The sequence below is a fragment of the Macaca mulatta genome, chromosome 3 (assembly GCF_049350105.2).
Source record: "Macaca mulatta isolate MMU2019108-1 chromosome 3, T2T-MMU8v2.0, whole genome shotgun sequence".
Classification (NCBI taxonomy): domain Eukaryota; kingdom Metazoa; phylum Chordata; class Mammalia; order Primates; family Cercopithecidae; genus Macaca; species Macaca mulatta.
The window spans coordinates 2256893-2284565 of NC_133408.1; the positions used below are offsets into that span (position 1 = coordinate 2256893).

Below are 27673 nucleotides of genomic sequence, written 5' to 3' on the forward strand. Positions count from 1 at the left end.
CGGGGCGCGGCCGCCGGAAGTGCGTGGCCGGCGGGGGCCATGGCGGCACTCAGCTTCGTCTTCTTGCTGCTGGGGGCAGCGTCCTGGCCGCCGGCTTGTGCCTCCGGGCAGGAGTTCTGGCCCGGCCAGTCGGCGGCCGACATTCTGTCGGGGGCGGCGTCCCGCAGACGGTAAACGCGCGTCCACGGTGCCAATGCTGGGGTTCTAGGGTCGGGCAGGGTCAGAGGATGGGATGAGGGCGGGGTGGGTCTGGGATGCGATGGGATAGGGCGGGGTCAGGGGCCAGGGAGAAGGGATGGGGTCAGGGGGCAGGCACACGGGATGGAGGGTGGTCCGGGGCCAGGGGGATGGAATGGAGCGGAGTCTTGGGGCAGGGGCCAGGGGGATGGGATGGAGCGGGGTCAGGGGGCAGTGTCCAGGGGAATGGGATAGGGTCAGGGTTCTGGGGCACGGAATGTGGCGGAGTAAGGGGCCAGGGTGATGGTATGGGGTAGGGGGCAGGGGCCAGGAGGGATGGGATGGGGGCGGGGCAGGGGCCAGGGTGTTGGGATGGGATGGGGGCGGGGCACGGGCTGGACCTGAAGGGATGGGATGGAATGGGGGCAGGAGCGGGGGCCTGAGGGATGGGATGGGGATGGGGCGGGGGCAGGGACCAGGAAGGATGCGATGGGGACGGAGTAGGGGCAGGGGCAGGGGCCGGGGCCGGGGCCTAGGGGATGGGATGGGGCAGGGGCTGGGGGCAGGATCGGGCCGGTGGGTTGACTGTAGTCGGAGCTCCGTCACTACGGCCCGGGTCTGCAGGCGGGGTTGTCCGCGAGGCCAGGGGCGCAGCCTCGGGAGCCCAGGAAGGGCACCGGGTTGCTCGGGCTGAGCCTGGGCGGGCTCAGGAGGCCCCTGAGTGTCGCAGGTCCAGGCCTGGGTGTGCGAAGCTGGGAGTCAGTGCCCGGCGGGCGCTCCGCAGTGAATTCTTAGGGCCAAGACGAGCTTCGCAGCCGCCCTGTGGCTGTGAGTTCTCCAAGCGGACCCCGAGAGGGGCCTGGACGCAGAGGTGCGCGGCCCCTTGTGGCCTTCGCAGGCCTGGGCGCTGCACGTAGTTTCACCCGCGACAGTGGGAGTCTGTGGAAAACCAGCGCAGAGCAGGAGAAGGAGAGTACCAGGGTTTCTGTAACCGTTGGGGACCTGTCTGTGCCTTGGAGTGCTTTGTGTCCTTCCGCTAGGGCAGTGATCTTAAAGTGTGTCCGGGATATCTGAGCTTTTGTAGCTGTTTTATAGTAGTACCAGGGTATTCTACGCCTTTTTCACTTCTCTCATGAGTGCACCGCGGAGTTTTCCTAGAAACCCCTTGATCTGTGATGTCACAACAGATTGAATGCAGAAACGGGTATGGGAATCCCGCTGTCACCAGACCCAAAAGAGATTTGCAAAAATTAAGAACATCGTTGGCCGGGCGCGGTGGCTCACGCCTGTAATCCCAGCACTTTGGGAGGCCGAGGCGGGTGGATCACGAGGTCAGGAGATCGAGACCATCCTGGCTAATATGGTGAAACCCGATCTCTACTAAAAAGCAAAAAAATTAGTCGGGCGTGGTGGCGGGCACCTGTAGTCCCAGCTACTCGGGAGGCTGAGGCAGGAGAATGGCCTGAACCCGGGAGGCGGAGCTTGCAGTGAGCCGAGATCAGGCCACTGCACTCCAGCCTGGGAGACAGAGCAAGACTCCGTCTCAAAATAAATAAATAAATAAAAAGAACATCGTCACAGTTCTTCTCACTAATTCATTTTTTAAAGTACGCTTATTTTTTGTTTAAATATGTGATTTTTGTTAACATGTAATGGCTTATTATTTTTATCTGAATTAAATACTTGTAGCTTTAATGTCTAATATAGGACATATCAATAGACATACTGCACATAACCAGCCATCAATCATTGTTTCCAGTGTAAAGGGGTCTTTAGACCAAACAGTTTGAGAACCATGTGGGTACTGATTCTTGGGTTCTAGTCACTGGGATTCCTCTAGCCTTAGTGTTGAACTATTGCTAGTTGTTAAAAGGACGTTAGCATGTCTGCTGTTTCTGCTTACGGGCTCCATAAGTAACTGGTCGTAGAGAAACAGGCCACTCACTGCCTTCACAAAGTGGGGACCATCTTAAGCGCCTAGAGTTGGGCCGTACGCTGAGACTTCTGAGTAGTCAGGTTTTCCGTGCAGAAACCCCAGCATTCGAGACCTGTGGTCCTCATTCTGCCTGCTCAGGTATCTTCTGTATGACGTCAACCCCCCGGAAGGCTTCAACCTGCGCAGGGATGTCTATATCCGAATCGCCTCTCTCCTGAAGACTCTGCTGAAGACGGAGGAGTGGGTGCTTGTCCTGCCTCCGTGGGGCCGCCTCTATCACTGGCAGAGTCCTGACATCCACCAGGTCCGGATTCCCTGGTCTGAGTTTTTTGATCTTCCGAGTCTCAATAAAAACATCCCCGTCATCGAGTATGAGCAGTTCATCGCAGGTGAGGCCGAGCGGCACGCTGGGAGGCTGTGGTTTTTTAACTGGGGCCGGGCAATCATTTCTAAGGTAGACATCAGGTTGGGCTTGCGACTTCATCCAGACTCACCAGCATCCTCCAGTGCCCAGCGCTGCTGCCTGAGGCCTGTGGCAGCACCTCTTCCACTCAGGAGCACAGTCCCTTTCCCATGCTGCAGTGAGCTTCCCAAAATGTTTCTCGGAAAATAGACCTGAAGTGGATGAGCTTTGTGCCCCCTCACTTCTGGAACCCACGGTGGCCTGATGAGTAGGTGAATGCAGTTAGAGCCGCCCTAACACCCTAAGAAAGCGGCCACCCCGGGTGCTGGACCGACAGGACTCAGCTCCCTGTGCGAAAGGCTGTTTTACGCTAAGGATGACGTGCTGCGTGCAGAGTATGCTTCGTGGTGTCGCTGTGCAGCACCAGGGATAAAGGTCTGTCTTGTTTAACTTTGTGTTGCTTAATTTTTTCATTTAATTTTAGGAGAGGAATTAAAGCTCTTCTTAGAATGAAGGTATTCAGAGCTTTTTGTGTTGTGTCATTTGGAAGACATAAATTTAAAAGTAAGTGATGCTTTGCTGCTGCATTTGAGAAGCCGTGAAGATGAATGAGTTAGTTTTGAGTCAGGCTCCTGCTTTCCAGCAACTGTTGAGTTCTTACTGGACAGCCACTCTTGGGGCTTAGAGACCTTTGCTCCCTGCCAAGGAGTGTGGCTCCCGTGCCGTCATTTTTCAAGGATGGTGCTCGTTGCACCCTAGATCTTGTCACTTTGAAATGTTTTCTCTGGCAGGGTCAGTCTTGTGAGTGCTAGGAGCATGCAACAACAGGGAGTAACCTCTGACATCCTGGTTGATACCAAGTCACAAAGTCTGCCGCTTGTAAAAAGCATTCCTAGAGTGCATCCTGAGTTGACTTTACAACTTGCTCATGAGTCCTGGAAGATGAAAGCTGTGGTTGGGTGTTTGGTGTAACTAGCAGCCAGCCCTTGGTCTGAACATTAGGTTACAGGAACTCGGAGACGTTATCCTTACCTCCCTTTGGGACCAGTGGGTTTCCTGACAGGGAAGCGGGCAGGTCTGGGCCTTGGGCATCCAAGTGCTTGGGAAGGTCTGGGAAGACAGACCCCATGTGATGAGCTTCTGAGGCGGATATGCTGGCCTCACGCTTCCCTGCAGTCTACCAGCCTGGGGCTTTGCTGAGCTGTTTCCTTGCCTGTAAGGTGGGGAAGGAACTAGCTCCTGATGTGGCTAACATAGCACCCAGCGTGTGGGATCTTCACCACCTCCCACTAGCATAGAAGGAGCCCCCGCAGCTCCGGCCTCGGGCCTGTAGGCCACGCAGCCCTTAGCCCCCAGTCATGAGTGAGCAAAAAGGACACCAGAACTTCACCTGCACGGTGCTACTTCCCTGCTTTGTTCCTGCCCCAGAACTTCCCCAGCAGGGTGCTCCCTCCCCGCTATGTTCCTGCCCCAGGACCTCACCTGCACGGTGCTCCCTCCCCGCTGTGTTCCTGCCCCAGGACCTCACCTGCACAGTGCTCCCTCCCCGCTATGTTCCTGCCCCAGGACCTCGCCTGTACGGTGCTCCCTCCCCGCTATGTTCCTGCCCCAGGACCTCGCCTGTACGGTGCTCCCTCCCCGCTATGTTCCTGCCCCAGGACTTCACTTGCACAGTGCTCCCCTCCCTGCTGTGTTTCTGCCCCAGGACCTCACCTGCACGGTGCTCCCTCCCCGCTATGTTCCTGCCCCAGGACCTCACCTGCACGGTGCTCCCTCCCCACTGTGTTTCTGCCCCAGGACCTCACCTGCACGGTGCTCCTTTCCTGCAGTGCTCCTTCCCCAGAACTTCACCTGTGCCGTGCTCTTTCCCCGCTTTGTTCCTGCCCCCTTGAGCAGATCTTGATTGCTGATCTCTTGGGCAACGCAGTGTCACCTTCTCCGTGTGGGTTGGGCCGTGGGTAAGAGGCACGATTCCTGCTCGCCTGAGCTCCTGTCCCTGGGGGAGGCAGGACACCAGTGCAGTAGATGGTGGCCCAGGTGGTGAGGAGCACTGTGGGAAACCAAGGGGGTAGGGGACAGTGGCCTCACAGAGGGCCAGAGAGCGAGCCCCCGGCGGCTGGACCAGGGGCGTGAAGGCTGGACGGGCTCACATGGGCCTCTGTGAGGATGGGGCCTGCTGCAGCCAGGCAGGGGTGGGGCTGGGGAATCGGGGACCAGCTCCTCCCCACTGGCTGCTATCGCACGCTGTCGGCCCTGTGCCATCATGGCCTGTGCTCTGACCTGTCTTGGCCTTTGTGAGCCTCCTGCAGTCTCTTTGGGAATAGGGTGGTGTACAGTAGTAAGAGTCACCTGCTGGTGGCTGATGCGTGCCCGTAAGTGAGCTTCCAATTGCTGTCATGCTGCCCGGCTTCTCTTGGTGTTTTTCAGAGTCTGGTGGGCCCTTTATTGACCAGGTTTACGTCCTACAAAGTTATGCAGAGGGATGGAAAGAAGGGACCTGGGAAGAGAAGGTGGATGAGCGGCCGTGTATCGATCAGCTCCTGTACTCCCAGGACAAGCACGAGTACTACAGGTGCCTGCTGCGGCTGCTCCCTGCCTCCTCCCCCTGCCGCAGGCGCCCCCCGCCACCCTGCGGCAGGCACCTCCCCCAGGCACTCCTCGCCCCACACCCCCGCAGTACCTATAGCCCCCGCCTCCTCCCCCTGCTGCATGTGCCCCCTGCCGCAGGCTCCCCCCCGCACCCTGCGGCAGGCACCTCCCCCAGGCACTCCTCGCCCCACACCCTCACAGTACCCTCAGCCCCAGCTGCCTCCCCCTGCCACATGCACGCCCCGCCCCCCCACATGCACACCCCCTCCCCCTGCCACAGGCGCCCCCCTCAGCCACTCCCCTCCCCACCCCCGGCAGCAGTGCCCTCCACCTCCTCCCCTTGCTGCAGCCTCTCCCCCATGCCACAGCGCCCCCACCACACACACACACAGCGCCCTCAGTGCCCACGCTGGGTGCTGATGCCGGGTTCTGGGCGTTCCCCTCCCCCCGCATCCTGACAGTGCTTCGGTGCCCCTCGTGGTAGTAGCGCTTGTGGCTGCCCACACCGTTCTCATCCTTGACAGGTGGGTCCCCTTTGTGCTGAGGCCTCGAGAATGGGCCGTGGCGAACAACCGGCCGAGACCCCGTGCCTTTTTCCCTGTGTCTTTTCCTGCATTTGGATGTTGCCACAGGAATGGGGGTCTTGTCAGTCCCAACTGTTGATTGCCATTAAAGGCTCTGACACTGCCAGGCCTACTGTGGAAAAGCTGTCAGTTCCCAGCCTCCGTGTGTCCAGTGCCAGGGCAGCTGCTCTAAAGCACGGCAAGTGAGCTCTTGGGAAGGGCGCGGGTGACTTGGGTGACGGTCACAGCCAGGCTGGCCCTGAAGGTGCACAGGGCTGCCTCTGTCCTGCTCCCTCTGCCTCCCGGCAACCCCTGTCATGGGGAAGGCCTCAGTGGTTCATCAGCCTGAGAGGCGCTTGTGGGCTTCTTTTACAATTTTACGAGAATGTCACGATCCGCAGTCGGTGATCGGTAAGTTTTCCTAAAGCAGCCGTGTTTCATCAAGAGCAAGCCACGGTGTGTGCGTGTCTAGACTCGATTTGTTTTTCTCGTGAAAGCAAAATAAACTGACAGAGCCGCCGCGGGTTTTGTCTTCCAGAGGATGGTTTTGGGGTTATGAGGAGACCAGGGGTCTGAACGTCTCCTGTCTGTCCGTCCAGGGCTCAGCCTCCATCGTGGCGCCCCTGCTTCTGAGAAACACATCAGCCCGGTAAGTGCCCTGCTCCCCTCAGGAGCAGCCTGGAGGCCGCGGTGCCTGCTCCGTGCGTGCTGGGCTAGGGGCTGTCCGTCTCCACTCCCGCATCCCTGGCCCACCCACCTCACAGACAGCACCTGGGGGTGTTGGTTAGGAAAGTGGTTGCATGTGTCTCCGCGAAACAGCACAGTGGGTGATGTGGACAGCGGGCGAGGGGCACAGAGGTGAGGGCTCAGCCCGGCCGAGTGTGCGGGGAGGGGCTGGGCTGGGGGCGGCGGGGGCTTACCATGAGACTGTTCTCCATTTGTACCACTTGGGCAACTTTTACCAATACCTGCCCCCTCCCCGCACCCAACACCCACCGTTTGATCTGTCTGCTGCCTCATGGGTCTGGAGAGGATCGTGCAGCCACCTTTGGCCATGCGTCTGCCACAAGTGGCCGCCGGCCTGGTGAGCCGGGCCGCGAGGGTCCACCCAGGCGGCTGGGGTTGCAGACAAGTCGGTACCTGATGATGTCATAAACTCCGGAGGGAACTGTTGATGACCATGTTCTTAGAACTTGCTGCAGACTGGGACCCTCTCCGTCACCTCCCTTGGATCTTCTTCTGAGTCCCCCAGCAGGTGCTGTGAGCATCTCCTGTAGGGTCCAGCCCCCCAGGGTTGGTGGGTTTTTCTCCCCATGTGCGGAGACGAGAGATTGTAGGAATAAAGACACAGGACAAAGAGATAAAAGAAAAAGCAGCTAGGCCCGGGAGACCACTACCACCGAGACGCGGAGACCAGTAGTGGCCCCGAATGCCAGGCTGCGCTGATATTTATTGGATACAAGGCAAAAGGGGCAGGGTAAGGAATGTGAGCCATCTGCATTGATAGGTAAAGTCACGTGGGTCACATGTCCACTGGACGGGGGCCCTTCCCTGCCTGGCAGCCGAGGCAGAGAGAAAGAGAGGAGAGAGAGGAAACAGCTTACGCCATTATTTCCGCGTATCAGAGACTTTTAGTACTTTCACTAATTTGCTACTGTTACCTAAAAGGCAGAGCCAGGTGTACAGGATGGAACATGAAGGCGGACTAGGAGCGTGACCGCTGAAGCACAGCATCACAGGGAGACAGGCCTCCGGATAACTGCGGGTGTGCCCGACATCAGTCAGTCCCTCCACAAGAGGTGGAGGAGTAGAGTCTTCTCTGAACTCCTCCGGGGAAAGGGAGTCTCCTTTTCCCTGTCTGCTGAGTAGCGGGTGTTTTCCTTGACACTGACGCTACCGCTCGACCATGGTCCACTTGGCAACGGACGTCTTCCCTGACGCTGGCGTTACCGCTAGACGAAGGCGCCCTCTGGTGGCCCTGCCCGGGCATAACAGAAGGCTCACATTCTTGTCTTCTGGTCACTTCTCACTATGTCCCCTCATCTCCTATCTCTGTATGGCCTGGTTTTTCCTAAGTTATAATTATAGAGCGAGGATTATTATAATATTGGAATAAAGAGTAATTACTGCAAACTAATGATTAATGATATTCATACATAATCGTATCTATTATCCATATCTAGTATAACTATTGTTATTTTACACATTTTATTATACTGGAACAGCTTGTGCCCTCGATCTCTTGCCTCGGCACCTGGGTGGCTTACCGCCCACAGTCTCCCACAGACTGGGCACAGCAGGGCATGGGTGCCTCTCGCGCTTGCCCACGTTGAGGTTGAGGCTGCCTTGTCTGCTATCGTGCCCTGTGTGCGCCTCTAGAGGCCATGGCAGTCGCGACCCTATTGGACATCACAGCTGGCTTGGTACCACTCTGGTCAGTAACAGCTGCCACTGGCCCCAGTGGGCCGGGACCACGTGGTCTCAGCTGCTCTGGGCCTTTGTGAAGGCAGGTGGCTCCAGCACAGGCCCGCGTGTCTGCTGCTCGGCCAGCCCGGCTGTTGCGGAAAAGCAGAACTCAGGTTGTGGAGGGAACTAGGCTGAATTGTTTTGGTGGTTGAGATGCAGCTTTAATGTCCTGGGACTGGGTTCATTTCATGAAAATATCCGGGTTTCGGAAGCCAGTCTGCCTACGTGTGGGGCCCGTGGAACAGTCGTGCCTGTCAGTTTTTTCTATTCACATTTGCAGGTTAGAATGGAGCTGAGCCCAGAGGGGCTTCCAGCCAGATGGTCCTGATTGAGGAGAAACGCCTCTGCCGGGCTGCAGGGGGAGGAGGCTGATGGTGGGGGCAAGGCCGTCTGCCCCCAGCACCCAGGGAAAGTCTCTAATGGGGGTTAAAGCCCTAATGGGAAGGTGAAGCTATAAAGCCATTAAGAGAGGAGCCTCACCACCTTGGGGCAGGAAGCTTTCTTCAGCAAGATGGGAAAAGCACGCACCAAAAAAGAAAGATTGGTAAAGCCAGTTACTTTAAAATCAAGAACTTTTGTCCATTAGAAGAATGGAGACAGGCCTCAGAGAGGAAGGTCCTGCAGCACATTTCATGAACTAAGGACTTTCCGGGATACAGGAGACAAAACCCAGTGAGTGAGGGACGGGCAGCCTGGGGTGAGGTGAGTCTAAGACGGGATCCATGTGATTCAGGAGTAAGAACGGCTGCTGTTAATGTGAGCAGGTGCCCCAGTGCTGTCATGCTCAGGAAACCATCCACCGTTGGTACGACAGGTCCACAGGGGCTGGAAGGCTGCTCCTGGAGCGAGAATTTGGTAAAACCCTGAGAGTCCGGTGCACCCCGAATGCAGGACGTGCACCCACAGACCCCTGCCCAGGAATGTTCATGGCCTCCCCGGACCAGGAAAACCCGTGCACCCCTCAGCCACGCACGGGATGGAGTGTGGTAGATCCACAACTGACGATGGGCAGACTGCTGCCGTTTTCAACAAAGAGAAATCAAGATATAATGCCCAGTTTAAAAAAAAAAAAGAAAAAGATAAATGTGGTCATGTTCCATGTGCATGAAGGTCAAAGACAGTCCCGTGCATCGGAGGTAGAGATGGGGGATGCCGGGGAGGCCCCTGAGGACGGGGCAGAGCAAGTGTGTGAAGGGCTTTGTTCCTCCTTGTTCCTCCACCCAGGTAGGGGCTGCACCGTGTTCATTTTGGAGCAGTTTGCCTACCCGCGCCTGTGCGGAATGTCCTCTACCTGCGCCCGTGCGGAATGTGCGTCTCGAAGTGCGGTATTGCATTTCACAAAAAGCCTTAAACGGCGTTGGAAGCAGGGCCAGAGGCACCCACTGAATCCAGCTATGCCCATCTCTCCAGAAATCACCTCACGTCGCCGCCTGTGCATGCGGCCGTCTTTTTAAACACGTGGAATCACCACACACGCTGTCCACGCAGTTTTCAGTTTGCCCTTCTCTTCCCACCCAGCCGCACACCTGGGTATTACGACACGTGGACATCACCTCGCTCTTTTGCAGCTGTCTGTGTACAGATGGAAGAAAATGTGGCCTTTGGTTGTTTCCAGGTTTGTGTAGAAGAGTCTGAGTGTGAACCATGAGGGCATAAAACTAGGATGCCACCCAGAAGAGGACGATTGGTCTCAATTGCCTGACTTCGTGATCCGCCCACCTCGGCCTCCCAAAATGCTGGGATTACAGGTGTGAGCCACTGCACCAGACCAAAATTAAAATTTTTAATGTAGTCAAATTCATCAGTCTTTTCCTTAAACATTTCTGGGTTTTTGTATTCCAACCTTTACCACCCCAGTATTCGGGTCTCTTTTCTTACGATCCGTTTTGTGCGTTTCGTTTTTATTTTGCATCAAGAGCCCTAGGAAGTGTGGTGAGACGGTTGGTTCAATGGCTGGAAAAGGAGAGGCACTTCCCACATGGAATTAGGTAGCGTTTAGCGTGACAGTCACAGGCACCTGGATGACTTGTCAGACCCAAACTGGAGCAAGAAGGCGCAGAGGAGGAGGTGCCTGCCTGCGAGTCTGAGATAAAGGCTGGCTGGAGGGCTCTCTGAAATAACCCCAGGAAGGCGCTGAGGAGGAGGTGCCTGCCAGGAGTCTGAGATGAAGGCTGGCTGGAGTCTGAGATGAAGGCTGGCTGGAGTCTGAGATGAAGGCTGGCTGGAGGGCTCTCTGAAATAACCCCAGGAAGGCGCTGAGGAGGAGGTGCCTGCCAGGAGTCTCAGATGAAGGCTGGCTGGAGGGCTCTCTGAAATAACCCCAGGACGTTCCTCACACATTTCATGCACCTCACACTTTCACAGCCACCGCTTCACACGTGCACGTATTCCTGGGACCAGGTTTGCCAATGGACAAGGGCTGCAGTAACTCGGACGAGACGCTGTCGCAAGAATGCCTGCCCGGGAATGGCGTCTCTACCACGGAACAGATGCAGCTCCAGCTTTGAGCCCGAGTCAGTGAATTTGTTTCCAAGCAGCTTATGTGAACCTCTCCTTTTTGCCAAAGAAAAGCTTCCCACAGCCTCCCGTCTTCAGGCGCACCTGCAGCTTGCCATAGCCATCAGTGGATCCTGGATTCCAAGCCTTCTGCCCACTCCCAAATACACTCCTCAAATTAGGAGATACTTTTCTCTGATGTCATTCTCTGAGTTGACAGTGGGCGTTAAACCCTCAGAACTGTGGTGTGGAGGCCAGACAGCAGCCTGCCTGTGTCTCAGCCATAACCGCCCGACGCGCCCTGGTTGGTGTCCCTTGAAGACTTGGTCTCTGCTTCCCCGGCCCTGGGTTCTCCCAGTTTGTGCTCTGAGAGTGTGACTGTCATCATCCTTAACTCTTATAACTATTGTCATGTTGTTTAAAAATAGGTCCGTGATGTTAGACAGAGCCGAGAACCTACTTCATGACCACTACGGAGGGAAAGAATACTGGGATGTGAGTGTTTCCTCGGGAGCATCTTTCTAAATTAGTGTATGTTGCCTATTATTTAGTTTTTGAAAATTTAAAACAGTTGTTGGCTCTTTTGAACTTTGCTGATTAAAATCATAATTGAAGCCCTGGATACGGGCACCTGCAGTGACTGCGCCGCCCCCGAGTCTCACGTGGCCGCAGAGCCAGGTCCTCGGGAGCCCACAGGGCGGCCCAGCTCTCCCCTCTGATGCCACAGGCCCTGAATGCAGTGGCGGTGCCCTGGAGTCAGCCCCCGAGTCAGTGACTCCGTCAGTGGCTGGAACGTAGACCCCTCCTTTCTCCTTTCTTTAGCTTTGAAAGGTGGGACTGTTTTCTGCAGCGGGTCTTTCCCATTGCCGTTGATTTCTGTGTTGATGGGGTGACTTTCCATAGCCACCCCGGTTCTGTGAGTGAGTGGGAGTATAGGGCGGGAAGCGGCTGCCCCCCTCCCGTGGGCACAGCAGGCCTGCTGACATGTTCACCAGGGCAGCAGCTTGTAAAGCTGGAACCTGCCTGCAGGAGACAGTCCCTGCTCACATGGGGCCTTGTGCAGGTTGGTCCCGCCCCATTTGGCAAAAGCTAGAAGTCAAGTTGGGGAGACACTGAGGGGAAGGAGCTGCACACAGTTGTGCCAGCCAGGGGCAATGGCCAGCTGAGCCCGTGTGTGCCACAGCTTCCCTCGGGGGAGCCTGGCAGAGCTGGCAGGGGTGGACGGCTTGCCCTGCATTGGCTTCATGCCGGAGACCCTTCGAGAGCCTCCACCGTGGATGGCACTGCTTCTCGGGCAACTGTTGATGAGGAATGTCTCTGAGGGTCTTGTTCCAGCTGCAGGGGTGGGTGGCGGCAGCTATGGGAGAACCCGCTCCAGAAGGGCGGCATGGCGGGCGGGCTGTTCTCAGCCAAGCCGTCACCGTTTCCACAGACCCGTCGCAGCATGGTGTTCGCCAGGCACCTGCGGGAGGTGGGAAACGAGTTCAGGAGCAGACACCTCAACTCCACGGACGACGCGGACAGGATCCCCTTCCAGGAGGACTGGACGAAGATGAAGGTAGCCCCTCTCCCTTTTGTTAATTGGAGAGAAGGTAAATCCTCTCTTGAGATGCCCAAAAACTCATGCCTTCAGTTCAGAGTCACAGCAGGGTTGGCGCGTCTGTCGGCGTGGATGCCTCCCTGAAATGTGAGTCACGGTAATTACCCGCTCTCGGGAGGCGCCAGGACCCTGGGACCCTCGTCGCGGTGCAGACTCGGGGAGTCACTCCGCCTGGCTCTCCCTCTAGTAACACGGGAGTCCTGGCAGGCCCAGCAGCCTCAAAGGTGTTCTCAGAGCACGGCGAGGCCAGGAGCACGGAAGCAGGAGCTCGAGGTGGTCAGAGGCACGTTGGGTCTTTCTCCCTCATGACCTGATTGATAGAGAAAAGCAGCGTGCACCCAGACTCGCCTAGAAGCACCGTCAGTGCTATTTTGGTCTAGAGTCATCCTTTTTTTATTCTATGTATATATTTTTAAGTGTTTTCTGAAAGTTTGGGTTTTTCTGTGGTGTAATTACAACAAACCTATTGCTTTTTCAACTTGATTTTGTTTTTAAGCATTTTCAGTGTCTGTTTTTTGTGTTTTTTAAACAAAACTTTCATAGAAGTGCCATTTTACTTGTTTGTTCTTTATGGGGTATTTGAGCTGTTTCCACGTGGAATAGCATTAATTGTTCCAGCAATAATTAAGTTACTTGGACAGTTTTTACTCGGGAAAAAATACAGAAGATTTTTTCATTTTATCCCACTTGTATTTCTTTTCAGTGTTTTTTATTTTTTATTCTTTTAAATTTTATTTAATTAACTTTTTTTGTTTTTGGTTTTGTTTTGAGAGAGTCTCACTCTTCTGAGTAACTGGGACTACAGGTGTGTACCACAACGCCTGGCTAATTTTTGTATTTTGTATTTTGAGTACAGACAGGATTTTCTCATGTTGGCCAGGCTGGTCTCAAACTCCTGACCTCAAGTAATCCACCTGCCTCGGCCTCCCAAAGTGCTGGGATTACAGACATGAGCCACTGTGCCTGGCTTATTTTATCTTTTTTTTTTTTTAAACTTTAATTGTTTTGGGGGAACAGGTGATGTTTGGTTACATGGATAAAATGGTAATTTCTGAGATTTTGGTGCACCCATCACCCGAGCAGTGTACACTGTACCCAATGTGTAGTCTTTTATCCCTCACCCCCTCCACTCTTCCCCTTGAGTCCCCAAAGTCCATTGTGTCATTCTCATGCCTTTGCATCCTCATAGCTTAGTTCCCACTTATGAGTGAGAACATGTGATATTTGGTTTTCTGTTCCTGAGTTACTTCATTTAGAATAATGGTCTCCAGATCCATCCAGGTTGCTGCAAAGCATTCATTTCCTTCCTTTTTATGGCTGATATACCACATTTTCTTCATCCACTCACTGGCCAATGGGCATTCAGGCCGGTTCCATGTTTTCACGGCTGTGGATTGTGCTGCTATAAACATGCATGTGCAAGTGTCTTTTTCATATAGTGACTTCTTTTCCTCTGGGTAGATACCCGGCAGTGGGATTGCTGGATCAATGGTAGATCTACCTTTAGTTCTTTAAGAATCTCCATACTGTTTTCCATAGTGGTTGTACTAGTTTGCATTCCCACCAGCAGTGTCACGGTGTTCCCCTTCACCACATCCACGCCGACATCCATAATTTTTTGGTTTTTTGATTATGGCTCTTCTTGCAGGAGTAAGGTAGTATCCTGTTGTGGTTTTCGTTTGCATTTCCCTGATCATTAGTGATGTTGAGCATTTTTTCGTATGTTTGTGTATCTTCTTTTGAGAATTGTCTATTCATGTCCTTAGCCTACATTTTGATGGGATTATTTGTTTTTTTTTTTAATGCTGATTTGTTTTGGTTCCTTGTAGATTGTGGATATTAGTCCTTGGTCGGATGCAAAGTTTGCGAGTATTTTCTCCCACTCTGGGGGCTGTTTGCTGATTGTTTCTTTTGCTGTGCAGAAGCTTTTAGTTTAATTATGTCCTAACTATTAATGTTTGTTTTTGTTGCTTTTGCTTTTGGGTTCTTGGTCAGGAACTCTTTGCCTAAGCCAATGTCTAGAAGAGTTTTCCGGATGTTATCCTCTAGAATTTTTATGATTTCAGGTCTTAGATTTAAGTCTTTGATCCACCTTGAGTTGATTTTTGTATAAGATGAGAGACGAGGATCCAGTTTCATTCTTCTACATGTGGGTTGCCAATTAATCCTGCACCATTTTTGAATAGGATGTCCTTTCCCCACTTTGTGTTTTTGTTTGCTTTGTCGAAGATCTGTAAGTATTTCACTTTATTTCTGGGTTCTCTATTCTGCTCCACTGGTCTAGGTACCTATTTTTATAGCAGTACCATGCTGTTTTGGTAACTGTAGTCTTGTAGGATAGTTTGAAGTTGAGTAATGTGTACCTCCAGATTTGTACTTTTTGCTTAGTCTTGCTTTGGCTATGTAGGCTCCGTTTTGGATCCATATGAATTTTAGGATTTTGTTTTTTCTAGTTCTGTGAAGAATGATGATGGCATTTTGATGGGAATTGCATTGATAGATTGCTTTTGTAGTATGGTCATTTTCACAATATTGATTCTACCCATCCGTGAGCATGGGATGTGTTTCCAATAGTTTGTGTTGTCTATGATTTCTTTCAGCAGTGTTTTGTAATTTTCCTTGTAGAGATCAAGTTTTGTGGGTTTTTTTGGTTGTTTTTGTGTTTTGTTTTGTTTCATTCTTTTTTTTTTTTTTTTTTGCAGCTGTTGTAAAAGGAGTTGAATTCTTGGTTTGATTCTCAGCTTGGTTGTTATTGGTGTATAGCAGTGCTGCTGACTTGTGTACATTCATTTTGTATCCTGAAACTTTACGGAATTCATTTATCAAATCTGGGAGTTTTTTGGGTGAGTCTTTAGGGTTTCCTAGGTATACGATTATATCGTCAGTGAACAGTGACAGTTTGACTTACTCTTTACTGATTTGGATGCCCTTTATTTCTTTCTCTTGTCTGATTGCACTGACTAGGACTTCCAGTACTATGTTGAATAGAATTGGTGAGAGTGGGCATCCTTGTCTTGCTCCAGTTCTCAGGAGGAATGCTTTCAACTTTTCCCTGTTCAGTATAATGTTGACTTTGGATTTATCATAGATGACTTTTATTACCTTGAGGTATGTCCCTTCTATGCCACCTTTGCTGAGGGTTTTAATCATAAAGTGATGCTGGATTTGTCAAATGTTGCTTCTGCATCTATTAAAATGATCATATGATTTTTGTTTTTAGTGCTGTTTAGGTTGTGTGTCGCATTTGTTGACTTGCATATGTTAAACCATCCCTGCATCCCAGATATGAAATCCATTTGATCATGGTGTTACCTTTTTGACATGTTATATAATATCCCTCCATCTTTTTTAACTGTTGTTGCTTTAAAGTCTGTTTTGTCTGATATAAGAACAGCTACCCTGCTCACTTTGGGTGTCTATTTGCATGGAATATCTTTTTCCACCCCTTTACCTTAAGTTTATGTGAATCCTTATGTGTTAGGTGAGTCTCTTGAAGACTTTTGCCTCACAGCTTTTAGGCAGATTTTTATCCATTCTGCCACTCTTTTTCTTTTAAGTGGAACATTTAAGCCATTTACATTCAACTTTGGTATTGAGGTGTGAGGTACTATATTCTATTCATCATGCTAGTTGCTGCTTGAATACCGTTTTCTTTCTTTCTTTCTTTCTTTTAATTGTGTTGTTTTATAGTCCCTGTGAGATTCATGCTTTAAGGAGGTTCTAGTTTGATGTATTTTGAGGTTTTGTTTCAAGATTTAGAACTTCTTTTAGCATTTCTTGTAGTACTGGCTTGGTAGTGGTGAATTCTCTCAGCATTTGTTTGTCTAAAGAAGATGATCTCTCCTTCATTTATGAAGCTTAGTTTTGCTGAATACAAAATTCTTGGCGGATAATTATTTTGTTTGTGGAGGCTGAAGGTAGGACCCCAGTCCCTTGTAGTAGGGTTTCTGCTGAGAAATCTGCTGTTATTCTGATAGGTTTTCCTTTATAGGTTACCTGGTGCTTTTGGCTCACAGCTTTTAAGATTCTTTCCTTCGTCTTGACTTTAGATAACCTGATGACTATGTGCTGAGGCGATGATCTTTTTGTGATGAATTGCCCAGGTATTCTTTGAGCTTCCTGTATTTGGATGTCTAGGTCTCTAGCAAGACCAGGAAGTTTTCCTCAATTGTTCCCTCAAATACATTTTCCAAACTTTTCGATTTCTCTTCTTCCTCAGGAACACCAATTATCCTTAGGTTTCGTTGTTTAACATAATCCCAAATATCTTGGAGGCTTTGTTCTTTTTTTTTTTTTTTTACTATTCTTTTATCTTTGTGTTTGTTGAATTGGGCTGATTTGAAAACTTTGTCTTTAAGCTCTGAAGCTCTTTCTTCTCCTGTTCTAGTTCTAGTCTATTATTGAAACTTTCCAGTGTATTTCGTTTCTTTAAGCATGTCTTTCATTTCCAGAGGTTGGAATTGATTTTTCTTTATGATACTTATTTATCTGGAGCATTTTTCATCCACATTCTGTATTTTTTTCACCTTTCACCTTTTTCAGCACTAGACAGGTCATCAAGACAGAAAGCCAACAAAGAAAGTGAAAAGTTGGTTTTCACCTTTGTCTGGTATGTCCTTGAGTAGCTTAATAATCAACCTTCAGAATTCTTTATCTGGCAATTCAGAGATTTCTTCTTGGTTTGATCCATTGCTGGGGAGCTCCTGTGATCTTTTGGGGGTGCTATAGAACCTTGTTTTATCATATTATCACAATTGGTTTTCTGCCTCCTCATTTGGGCAGACTATTTCATTGGAAAGATCTGGAACTCACGGGCTGCTGTTCAGATTCTTTCGTCCCACGGGGTGCTCTGTGGTGCTCTTCCCTTCCCCTAGGGATGGGGCCTCCTGAGAGCTGGGCTGCAGTGATGAGATTGCTCTTCTGGGTCTAGCCACCCAGTGGGGCTTCCAGGCCCTGGGATGGTGCTGGGGAATGTCTGCCGAGCCCCGTGATGTGATCCGTCTTCAGGTCTCCCCGCCGTGGGTACCAGCACCTGCTCTGTGGAGGTGGCAGGGGAGTGAGGTGGACTCTGGCGGGGTCCTTGGTTGTAGTTTTGCTGAGTGCACTGGCTTTCTCGAATGCTGGTTATGCTGCAGTGAAGTTGTCATGTGGACAGACTCTGGACCTGTGGTCAGCCAGGATGTTACAAGTGGTGGAATTAGCTGTTGCTTTCTCCTTCCTTAGAGCAGGGTTCTGTTAGAATTTGCTGTAACCATTTGCATTGGTGGCCTCCAGCCAGGAGGTGGTGCTGTCAAGAGGGCAGCAGAGCATTCTGGCTCTTGGGGAGTTTGCAGCTGTGAGCTGCTTCGTCCACAGGAGCTGGCACGTCCCTGCGGTGGTTCTCGGAGCACAAGTTTGCAGCGTGAGTCTCCACATGCTGTTCTCTTTTTAAATACTTTTCTTTAACTCAGATAAAATGATCAGTGGTAATTAATACTGCTTCACTGTCTTCTTAGAAAGACATCTGGTCGCCCCCGAGATTCCACCTGAATCCCTTAGACAGCCCTGGAGGCCACCCCATGGAGGAGGCCACATGGAAATGGTCGTCCCTCTGCACCTCGAGTTCCACCCGGTGCCCAGGATGAGCCCCGAGCCCGCCTGTCAGTTTCCGCATTTCCTTGTGGTTCTTTGCTAGGTCAAGCTGGGCTCGGCGCTAGGGGGCCCCTACCTGGGAGTCCATCTGAGAAGAAAAGATTTTATCTGGGGTCACAGAGAGGATGTGCCCAGCCTGGAAGGGGCCGTGAGGAAGATCCGCAGCCTCATGAAGATCCACCGGCTGGACAAGGTGTTTGTGGCCACAGATGCCGTCAGAAAGGGTATGGAGCTTCCGTGCCTTTCGTTTCTTTCTTTTCGTCTTGATCCCTGGTTCCGTTCTGGGTAGACCTAGGCCTGCATGATCTTCAACTAATTCCTGGGAGGGTAAAGCTGAATTGTGTGTCTGCATGTTTTGAGCCAGTTCCTAACGAATTAACCAGAAGCCAAGTATGCATGTCTTCCTGCTAAAGAGAGACATATCTGTTCCTACCGGAGGATCCGGTTCAAAGGGTCTCTCCTTCTACTTCGCAGAATATGAAGAGCTAAAAAAGCTGTTACCCGAGATGGTGAGGTTTGAACCCACGTGGGAGGAGCTGGAGCTCTACAAGGACGGAGGCGTGGCGATTATTGACCAGTGGATCTGCTCACATGCCAGGTGCCTGCCCCCTTCACCATCGGCTGAGAGCGGGTCGGGTGACTTTCAAAGGTTCTTCCGTCCCAGGTACTCGGTGTCAGAGCAGATGGTTGCCTGTGTAGCCTGCCCACTTCACTGTCGGCCGAGAGCGGGTCGGGTGGCTTTCAAAAGGTTCTTTGTTCCAGGTACTCGGTGTCAGAGCAGATGGTCACCTGTGTTCACAGTGGTCATTTCCACACTGTTTACCTCCTCGTCTGAGTCTCCTGTAGCATCTGGTTCAGTGTTTCCCTGGGCTGAAGTTAATTGTTTATCTTGCCCTTTTAATTCTCACACACAGACTTCCTCCATAGCAGGCTGTTGGCATAGCTGGCCTCATCTCAGAACCTCTTCTTGTGTCTCATTTTCCCGTCATTCCCAGTTTCTGCCCCATCTGCCCCCTGCCCTGAGAGTTGCCCGTGCCCTCGAGTTGGGCGCGTTGTTGGTGCTGTGTGTGTTGCTGAAGAGCATCATGAGCATCGCCAAGGCCGGGAGCCTGGGCCCTTGTGCGGTCGTTCTTGTGGGGTTGTGAGTGTCCCTGAGGCCGGGAGCCTGGGCCCTTGTGCGGTCGTTCTTGTGGGGTTGTGAGTGTCCCTGAGGCCGGGAGCCTGGGCCCTTGTGTGGTCGTTCTCGTGGGGTTGTCGTGAGTGTCCCCGAGGCCGGGAGTCTGGGTCCTGCATGCGATCTTTCTTGTGGGGTTGCCATGAGTGTCCCCAAGGTTGGGAGCCTGGGCCCTGCATGCCGTCATTCTCATGGGGCTGCTGTAGGAGGTAGGGCTGGGCCTCTGTTCCCCTAAAGACCTGTCTGCCCGTCTGCATAGGAGACCAAGGTTAGGATTAGGGTGAAACAGTTTGAGTTCAATAAAAAAGGAAAGTAGAGGGAATGGTCTTCCCGTGGTTAGCACTGTGCACGTGTGTAGGTCTCTGTGGGTTAGTCTGTCTCCCTCCTGCCCGAGGAATGCTGAGCGCCCTGAGCTGGTGCCTCTTCACACATCTGCTGTTTCCTGTGGTGGTCTGGGCATTGTGCGTAAGACCCACGGAGGCTCTGGGTGATGCTGTCTGTGGGGCGTGGATCCCTTTACCTGTTAAGCAGACAGGAGGCAGCGCTGACTTCTTAGGTCAGGGCGGAGGTGTGGGAGCCCAGTCACGAGCTTGCCTCTGCTTCTCAGGTGTGGCCTTGAGATTTGACTGCGAGCTTGGCAGTGCTGTCTCCCCAGCCCAGGAAGCCTGCTGTGGGGAGGCCTGACACTGAGCTCTCAGCCTCCTGCCCTCAGCTGCGCGAAGCACTTGGCCTAGCTCACTGAAGCTGCTCTGCCTCCAGGCCAGCGCGGCCTACTCTGACAGGCCCGTGTGTGTGGAGTGGTGAGGGTCTCCCCACCAATGCCCCCACCCAGCAGCACACGGGCCTGTGTGGCCTGCTGGCCCTGTGGTTCCGTGTACAGCGCTGGGCACGTCACGTTTGCTCTGGAAACATCTCTGGGGTTTGCTTGTTCTTGAAGTTCATGAAGTGCTGCTGGAGAGCCAGAAACCGACTGTGCAGGAGCCAGAGGAATGGGCAGGCCGCTGACCCAAGGTATGAAGAAACCCCTGGAGAAGGGTGTCCCCACCAGCCCATACGGCGTGTGTGTGGAGGGGTCCTTGACCTCCGTGATTTCTCTTGTGCCTCAGGATAAGGACCCCCCATGCCTTGGCTAGACAGTGTTGTGATTAGTAGGAATCTCTCATTGTTCACCATGTGACCCCCAGGAGGTATTCGACCTGCACCGGCGTGCCTGGTCCAGGAGGTATTCGACCTGCACCAGCGTGCCTGGTCCAGGAGGTATTCGACCTGCACCGGCGTGCCTGGTCTGGGATTTGGTGATGGAGAGGAGAGCTCCTGAGGGGGGCATGTGGTGGGACAGGAGTGTGGTGGCTGCTGACTGTGGGGTGGGGATGGGGCTGCAGCATCAGGCAGAGCCCCTCAGGGCGCAGATGTCAAGGGCACCTGAGCGAGGGGTGCCAGCAGGGGGGCGGCTGTGTCGGTTCCATGTAACTCTGGAACTCATTTCACTCACCTGCTCCTCTCAGTTCTCCCTAACTCTGGAACCTCTGTGATCTCAGTTCTTCCTAACGCTGGAACCTCTGTGGTCCTTTGCAGGTTTTTTATCGGCACCTCAGTCTCAACATTTTCTTTTCGGATTCATGAGGAAAGAGAAATTCTGGGGTTGGACCCCAAGACGACGTACAACAGGTTCTGCGGAGACCAAGAGAAGGCATGTGAGCAGCCCACGCACTGGAAGATCACCTACTGAGAAGGCTCCTCCGGGGCCGCTCCCGGACCCGACTGACGTGGGTGGATGCAGGCTCTGTCGCCGTGGAGTCACCGTCTGCTGCCAGCCAGGAGCTCGGTGGACAGGACTGTCCCTCGCGGGATCCTAAGCCCAGAAGAGGCCCCAGGCCTCTAGAGGTGCAGCGCGTCTAGAGTTGTGCTCTGTCCTTGGCGTTTCCAGCCGCCATGGCTGACGAAGAGGCTCTGCTGCCCTCGGGGGCAGTTGTGTTTTCAGGCAGTGTCTGTGAACCCACAGCTCGGTTGCCAGCAGGGCCCGCGTGGTGACTCATAAGCAGGAGTGTTTGTCAGGCTCCAGCTCTGGCCTTACCAGCCACCTTTCATGTCTTCATATTTTAAGCGCATTGAGGATAGATGCTGGCGGGTGAGCTGCCCTCCGTCAGGTGCACACGGGCTGACATTTCCCTGGGAGCTGGTGCAAGGAAAAGAGTCATTTTAAATGTCTGCAGAGTGACCGGGGCCTCACGAATCCCTCTGTTGCCCTCCACGCAGCAGGAGGCTGCCTGTTTGTTTCCTCCTGGGATGTGTGCAAGGCAGACCTGGTGCTGCAAAGGGAAGGGCCTGAGGCCTCAGGGAGCCCCGTGGAGGGATGACAGTTCAGGCCCTACCGTCAGCACATCAGAGTGCTGGGAAGTTTTTCAGTGGCGTCTCTGGGACACTCGGTGGATTGTCTGTAGGAAACTTGCAACTCCACTCCTCACACCAGGCCCAGCTGGCTGCCCCGCCCTCGCCCTGGCTGCCCCGCCCTCACCCTGGCTGGCAGGTGCACGTGGGGCCTCCGGGTCCACCATTCACTATTGAAAGCTAGAAATGAGGAAGGACAGTCACACCAACTCCAAAAGGCTGTCTAGGATGAGCTGCTTTATCAGGGAGCTCCTTGTACCCATTTTACAGAAATCATTTTTAGGTCTTTGTGCCACCACCATGAGGGGCATCTGCAAAGAGGGCAACGCTGGACGCAGAATCTGTGGAAGGTGCAGCAGTGCCTCAGGGGTCCTCAAGGTCAGGGAGCCCCCCTCTCCCTCTTGGCCCATTACCCTTTGTGACTTCCCACCATGGTGTCGTGTGACCCTCAGGCTGGTGGGGGCTGAGTCCTCACTGAGCACCCACTTTCCACATCTGCTAGAGGAACAGTGACACGGACACTTGTGTGACAGAGAGAGGAGGGTTAGTGAGGAGGGACAGACAGCTCTTCCCTTCGGAGCCTGGCTAGTCTAGGACATCACCTTGCTGTGTCTTCTCCGTCTCAAGCTTTTAAAATTGACCCTGAACGTGTGACAGGGTCCTACGGTGTTACTCAAAGCTGTGCAAGGTAAATGGTGACATATTTATTCTTTTCCCATTTGTTCTAGAAACAGTGCCTTTTTCATCAATTGCATTTTCCAGGTTGAGAGCTGTATAAAACATTTTGGACTGTGACCATGTACCTTCCTTTTTAAGAAAAATAAACTGCTTTATGGTAGTTAGCTGTGGAGCGTAGACTCATTAGACTCATTTCCTGCTGCCCAGCGGAAGGTGGAAGAACCCTTTCACATCTCCCAGAAGGCACATGGTGACTAGGTTGGAACAGGGTCGGGGCCGCTCCTGCTGGCCTGTGAGTGCTGTGGCATCTGCATCAGGACACCACTTCTGCCAGAGCCCCTGGGGCCCCCAGTGTTTCCTGGGTCTGCTCAAGGGGCCCTGCAAGCCCTCGTCATCCTCAACAGCAACCAGCCCTCTGTTCATTAGACTGCTGGGAGGCCTCTTTGGGGAAATAATTCCACAGTTGTAAAAGTTTGAAAACTGCCAGGTTTTTAGGCACATAGGAGATGGCAGTATGGCCTTTATGAGTTTAACTGTGATGGGAAGAGACCAGCCAGTGAGAAGATTAGTGTGCCAGGTGCTGGTAAATGCTGCAGAACTCTGGAGAACACAGCCTGGAGGAGGTGGGAGGTTGGGAGGGGCCCAGGAAGGCTAGTGGGGCTGTAAGAGGCAGTGGCCAGAACAATGAGTACAGAGGCCCCAGGGCACATACGGCCAAGGCGGAGAGATGCTGGTGTCCCAGATGGAGCAACTGGGCCAGTGATGCGTCGGGAGGATGTGTGGGTAGGAGGGCCTCTGTGGGGCCTGGGCAGAGCAGGGTGTGATGTGACTGTGTAGAGAATAGCCTGGAAGCTGGAGGCTGGTGAGGAGGCTCTTGCTTGGTCCTAGTGAGACACAATGGTCAAGAGTGTTGAAAACTTGAGGCTGGACGCAGTGGCTCACGCCTGTAATCCCAGCACTTTGGGAGGTCAAGGCGGTTGGATTGCTTTAGGTTAGGAGTTTGAGACCAGCCCAGCCAACATGGTGAAATCCCATCTCTACTAAAAAAAAAAAAAAAAAAAAAAAAATAGCCTCGCGGGCATGGTGGTGCATGTCTGTAATCCCAGCTACGTGGGAGGCTGAGGCAGGAGAATCACTTAAACCTGGGAGGCGGAAGTTGCCATGAGCTGTGATTGTGCCACTGCACTCCAGCCTGGGGTGACAGAGTGAGACTCTGTCTGAAAAAAAGAAAAACTTTAGAGTTTATTTGAACAAAGAACAGTTCATGAATTGCACTCAGAACCAGGAGAGGCTCAGCAAGCTCTACCCAGCAGCATGGGCAGGCAGCACTTAAAGACAGAACACGAAAGTGAGGCACGGAAACAGCCTGATTGGCTACGGCTGGGCCTCTGCGTCATGTGGGTGTGGTCTGATCCACTGGCAGCTTATGACAGACTCAGCTACTTGTTACAAGAATAGACTTACTAGGTTGAGTTTGTTTACATGCTTGGTTAGGTTGCAGTTCACTAGGTAGGAATTCAAAGAATGGCCAGCTTTAGGCCAGATGTAATTTAACAAAAGGACCCGGGTGTGGGCACATCCCTGGAAGGAGGTACTGGGTCTGAGAGCCCAGGCGGACCCTAAGGGGTTGTCTTAGCTGCTGCAAGGATGATGGAACCCTCTCCCTTTTTTAAGCTAATGGTCTTTTTGTTGCAGGGAGAAAAGATGGACTTGCAGCTTGGAATGGATGTAAATCATAGTGTTTTCAGCACTGTTGGCTGTGCCGAAGTCCACAGCCACGGCCTCTTCTGCCAGCTCCAAGTCATGGTTCCAAAGACTTTTAAAACAGTCCATAGATACTCCCTTGATAAAGGTTTCATTTTTAAAATGTGTGTGGATGGTGGCAGCCTGACCCTGTTTCACTCCAGTGCAAGGCAGATGACACCAAGCCAACATGCAGAGGCCTGGCCAGGGTGTTGTCACTGTGAGTTGGGGCACACACAAGCACAGGGGGCCGTCCTGCGGTGGGCTGGGCCCAGTGGCTCACCCTTCACCCTTTTTCCGCACATCTTCCTGGAGTAGACGAAGTTTAAATGTTCGTTTTCAGTAAGCAGCTGTGACTATACTAACACATTGAGTTAGAACCATTTGAATAGGTTTTGAATCTGCTTTTTCATTGTTCACTTTTAATACTATTAACTAAAGCATTTATTTGGGAAACAAAGGATTGTGATTTGGGTAAACTGAGTCAGGGTGACCCTGAGTAGTGTCCTGGAAGGCAAACACTGGAGAGTTTTGGATTTTCTCTTTGTTTGAGATGGAGTCTGACTCTGTTGCCCAGGCTGGAGTACAGTGGCGCGATCTCAGCTCACTGCAACCTCCACCTCCTGGGTTCAGGTGATTCTCCTGCCTCAGCCTCCTGAATAGCTGGGACTACAGGTGCTTGCCACCACCACCCCTGACTAATTTTTGTATTTTTAGTAGAGATGAGGTTTCACCGTGTTGGCCAGGCTGGGTCTCAAACTTCTGATCTCAGGTGATCCACCCACCTCAGCCTCCCAAAGTGCTGGGATTACAGGTATGAGCCGCCTCGCCCGGCCTGGAGAGATGTGCATAGAGGATTTCCACAAAGGGTTTTTGGAGGCAGTTCATTGGCTGGGGAGAAATCCTAAATGAAGCCCTTTCTGGTGGGTTAGTGCTTCAGGGCCCTCCCAGCTGGGAGATGTGAAGGCCGTCAGGGGCTGACTTCAGCTGCTGGTCCAGGTCTACGGGCATCCTGTGGCCTGGCCGTCGGCGTGTGAATGCAGGCCTCCCGCGGCCTCCCTTCCACTTAGAAAGCCTTCGCATTGGTGACTTCGTTTTCTTTCACATTTCCCCCTTTTGATCGAGTTCTTCCTCCAGAAAGTCACAGATCAGTTGGTGAATGTGATGTTGTCCCTTGTTGCCGGGAGGCACTTGTCCCAGGGAGTCATGTCCCTCATTGCGGACGTGACCTCAGTCAAGCTCTAGTGTCACCTGCTTCACCTTCGGGTCAGTTTTCATTTCAGGGGATTGTCTGAATTCCAGCAGGGGGTAGAGGTTTCTTTAAATGAGAAACCTGAATCCAAGGGCCGACACCTTTTAGTTTGACAGCACAGGGATTGGTAAGGAGTACCTGACGCGGACTCTTCACTGAGGTTGAAGGAAATCTTTCTGTAAATGTCTTTTCCAGTAGAGAAAAAGATCAGGCTGAAGGTCGTGCTGTCTGGTGCCTTTATCTCCTGGGAACACACCGTGTAAAGACTGTCTGACCAGGGTATGACTTGTGTGAACCGCCTTCATTACTCCTTTACAGTATTGAAGCATGTCTCCTTTAATACACGGACTGTTCAGAGCAGAAGGGACTCTGCGCATTGACCCTGCCGTGATCATTTCAAAAGGTGACAACTTGCAGTTTCCGAAAGGTGCGGACCTTAGATTCGGAAGGACCACAGGAAGTGCCTTTGGCCAGGGCAATTTTAGTGCTTCCTGAAATTTTGCCAATTGAATCTTGGTGATGCCACCTGTGCTTTCTGCCCGTCTGCAGGACTGGGATGGTAGGCACAATGCCAGCGCTGTAATGTGGACCAGACTTCACAGATTGGTTTTACGACCTGGCCAGTGGAGTTCCTTGCCGCTGCGTGTGAAGATGTGCCCGTCACGTAGGGAGAATCTGCTCTAGTCGAGTGTGCGGCGTCTGAGGCAGTGGCACATCAGGAAGGGAACGCTTCCACCCAGGAGGAGAACATGCAAATCATCACGACGTATTTATAGTCTCGGGAGGCAGTGGCTGGATGAAGTCCATTCGCCAGACCTCAGAGGGCCTGCTGGGCAGGTCAGAACGGCCTGGGACTGTCTGAAGTGTCTTCGCTGGGTTGAATTTTGGGCAAACAGCACAAGGCAGTTGTGCCTCTTTGGCCGCCCTTGAAATGTTTCTCCCCCAGTACTGTTTTGTAAACGTGTAAGTTCATTAGTTGCCCAATGAGTCGTCCTGATGTTTTCATAGATTCTGGTAACACCGACTCATGGGTGCTTGGGACAGGGCGTCTTTAATAACATGACTTACGTCCTTTTTTGGAAAATTATCTCAGCTGTAAGGTTTTTAGTCTTAGTGAAACTCAAGGCAGTGGCTTTTGCTGTAGAATCAACCACATTTTTTTCTTTAGCCCCATCAGACTTCAATTTTGAATACCCAGAAACTGTGATTATGGCCAAAGCAGAAGGAAGCCAAATTGAATTTAATGAACGATTGACGAAAGTGTCATTTTTAACTTGGTTCCCTCTGGAGGTTAAAAAGTTTGTTTCCAGCGCCGGGCGCGGTGGCTCACGCCTGTAATCCCAGCACTTTGGGAGGCTGAGATGGGCGGATCACGAGGTCAGGAGATGGAGACCATCCTGGCTAACACGGTGAAACCCCATCTCTAGTAAAACACAAAAAATTAGCCGGGCGTGACGGTGGGCGCCTGTAGTCCCAGCTACTCGGGAGGCTGAGGCAGGAGAATGGCGTGAACCTGGGAGGCGGAGGTTGCAGTAAGCCGAGATCGCGCTACTGCACTCCAGCCTGGGCAACAGAGCGAGACTCTGTCTCAAAAAAAAAAAGAAAAAGTCTGTTTCCAAACTCATCAACAACCCAAATGAGGGGCAGGAGGAGACCTGGGCCCAGGACTCCATCTTTCCGTGCTCTATCAGCCTCTGTGAGTGCAGACACTGTTTTGGAGAGAGGCAATGTTAGAGTTCTGATAGCATCTAGATGCCTCCAAATGCCAATTAAAACATGCACCCCATCCGGACGTGCATATTTTAATACATAGCCACAGGCCATTCTCTCACTTGTGGAGAAGCTGCACCCAACTGTCCTCACGCTCAGCATGTTCCCATGAGCACGCTGCCTTCCTAGGGCTCTGTGGACTTTCATATGCTAAGACCCTTGTTTTGGAACCGAGTTCTTCTAATTAGTTCAGAGAAAACTTAGGTTGGTGTAGCAAAGGAACCCCGGTTTGGCCAAAGTAAAAAGGTCCGCTGCTCCAGATAAACGGGGCTGGAGTCCGGAGGCAGCACAGCTGTTATGAGGCTTAGACTCACAGAGTCCCACACTTAAGATAATACCACTCACCATTAGGAAAACTCGCGGTAAGCGGCGAAAACGTCCTCCAAGCTGAAAGGTGGAGTGTGGCTCCTGCATCACTCAGTGGTGCGGCTGCAGCACAGGACAGGCCCAGGCTTTAGGCTCCACAGCCCTTCCCTCAGTTCCTGAGCCCGGGGCAGCTCTGGGCAGCAGAACACCTGCTGTGCGCCACCGACCAGACTCCTCCCAGGCCAGAGTCAGGGCTGCAGGGAGCCTCTCGAGAGCAGGGGACAGCATGCAGGGAGAGGGGGACGGGCACAACCAGGACATCCAGGCCTAAGCAGCCCCCGACCCAGCAGAGCCCCATCAAGAATTACAGGTGCCCCCACCACAGGCTCTGATGCCCCCAGCCAAGCACAGGGTGAGGGGAGGCTCTGAGCCCAGTGGGACTGCCAGGCTCCCTGCTCCACCTCGGGGCAGTGCCCTGCAGACAGGACCTGCCACGCCTCT

At 52.5% G+C, this 27673-nt stretch overlaps 1 protein-coding gene across 14 annotated transcripts; it reads left to right on the forward strand.

The window, feature by feature from the left end:
- Window positions 1-17: 17 nt before the first annotated feature.
- On the forward strand, window positions 18-26080 carry POFUT2 (protein O-fucosyltransferase 2). 14 transcript variants are annotated; one of them, XR_013414773.1, is made up of 11 exons: window positions 18-170; window positions 2252-2502; window positions 4944-5088; window positions 6207-6317; window positions 11059-11125; window positions 12063-12188; window positions 17905-18085; window positions 18336-18525; window positions 20611-22111; window positions 23797-24064; window positions 25292-26080. XR_013414773.1 is itself a non-coding variant. In XM_077995436.1 (9 exons), the coding sequence occupies exons 1-9, from the start codon at window positions 40-42 to the stop codon at window positions 20762-20764; spliced, it is 1356 nt and encodes a 451-aa protein (XP_077851562.1). In that variant the 5' UTR covers window positions 18-39; the 3' UTR covers window positions 20765-22261. The 14 variants fall into 14 exon arrangements, 4 of the variants coding, with proteins under 4 accessions (XP_077851562.1, XP_077851563.1, XP_014988209.3 ...); XR_013414775.1 differs by lacking the exon at window positions 23797-24064 and having other exon boundaries at window positions 25415-25523; window positions 25646-26080; XR_013414778.1 differs by lacking the exon at window positions 23797-24064 and having other exon boundaries at window positions 18336-18459; window positions 25415-25523; window positions 25646-26080.
- The last annotated feature ends 1593 nt before the right edge of the window (window positions 26081-27673 follow it).

What these genes read in the sequence shown, in the direction of transcription:
- POFUT2 (XM_077995436.1), top strand. Translation starts at nt 40, where the DNA reads ATGGCGGCACTCAGCTTCGTCTTCTTGCTGCTGGGGGCAGCGTCCTGG. An exon ending in CTGAGAAACACATCAGCCCG is followed by an intron (nt 6,318 to 11,058) that starts GTAAGTGCCCTG and finishes GTTTAAAAATAG; the next exon opens with GTCCGTGATGTTAGACAGAG. An exon ending in GAGGGAAAGAATACTGGGAT is followed by an intron (nt 11,126 to 12,062) that starts GTGAGTGTTTCC and finishes CCGTTTCCACAG; the next exon opens with ACCCGTCGCAGCATGGTGTT.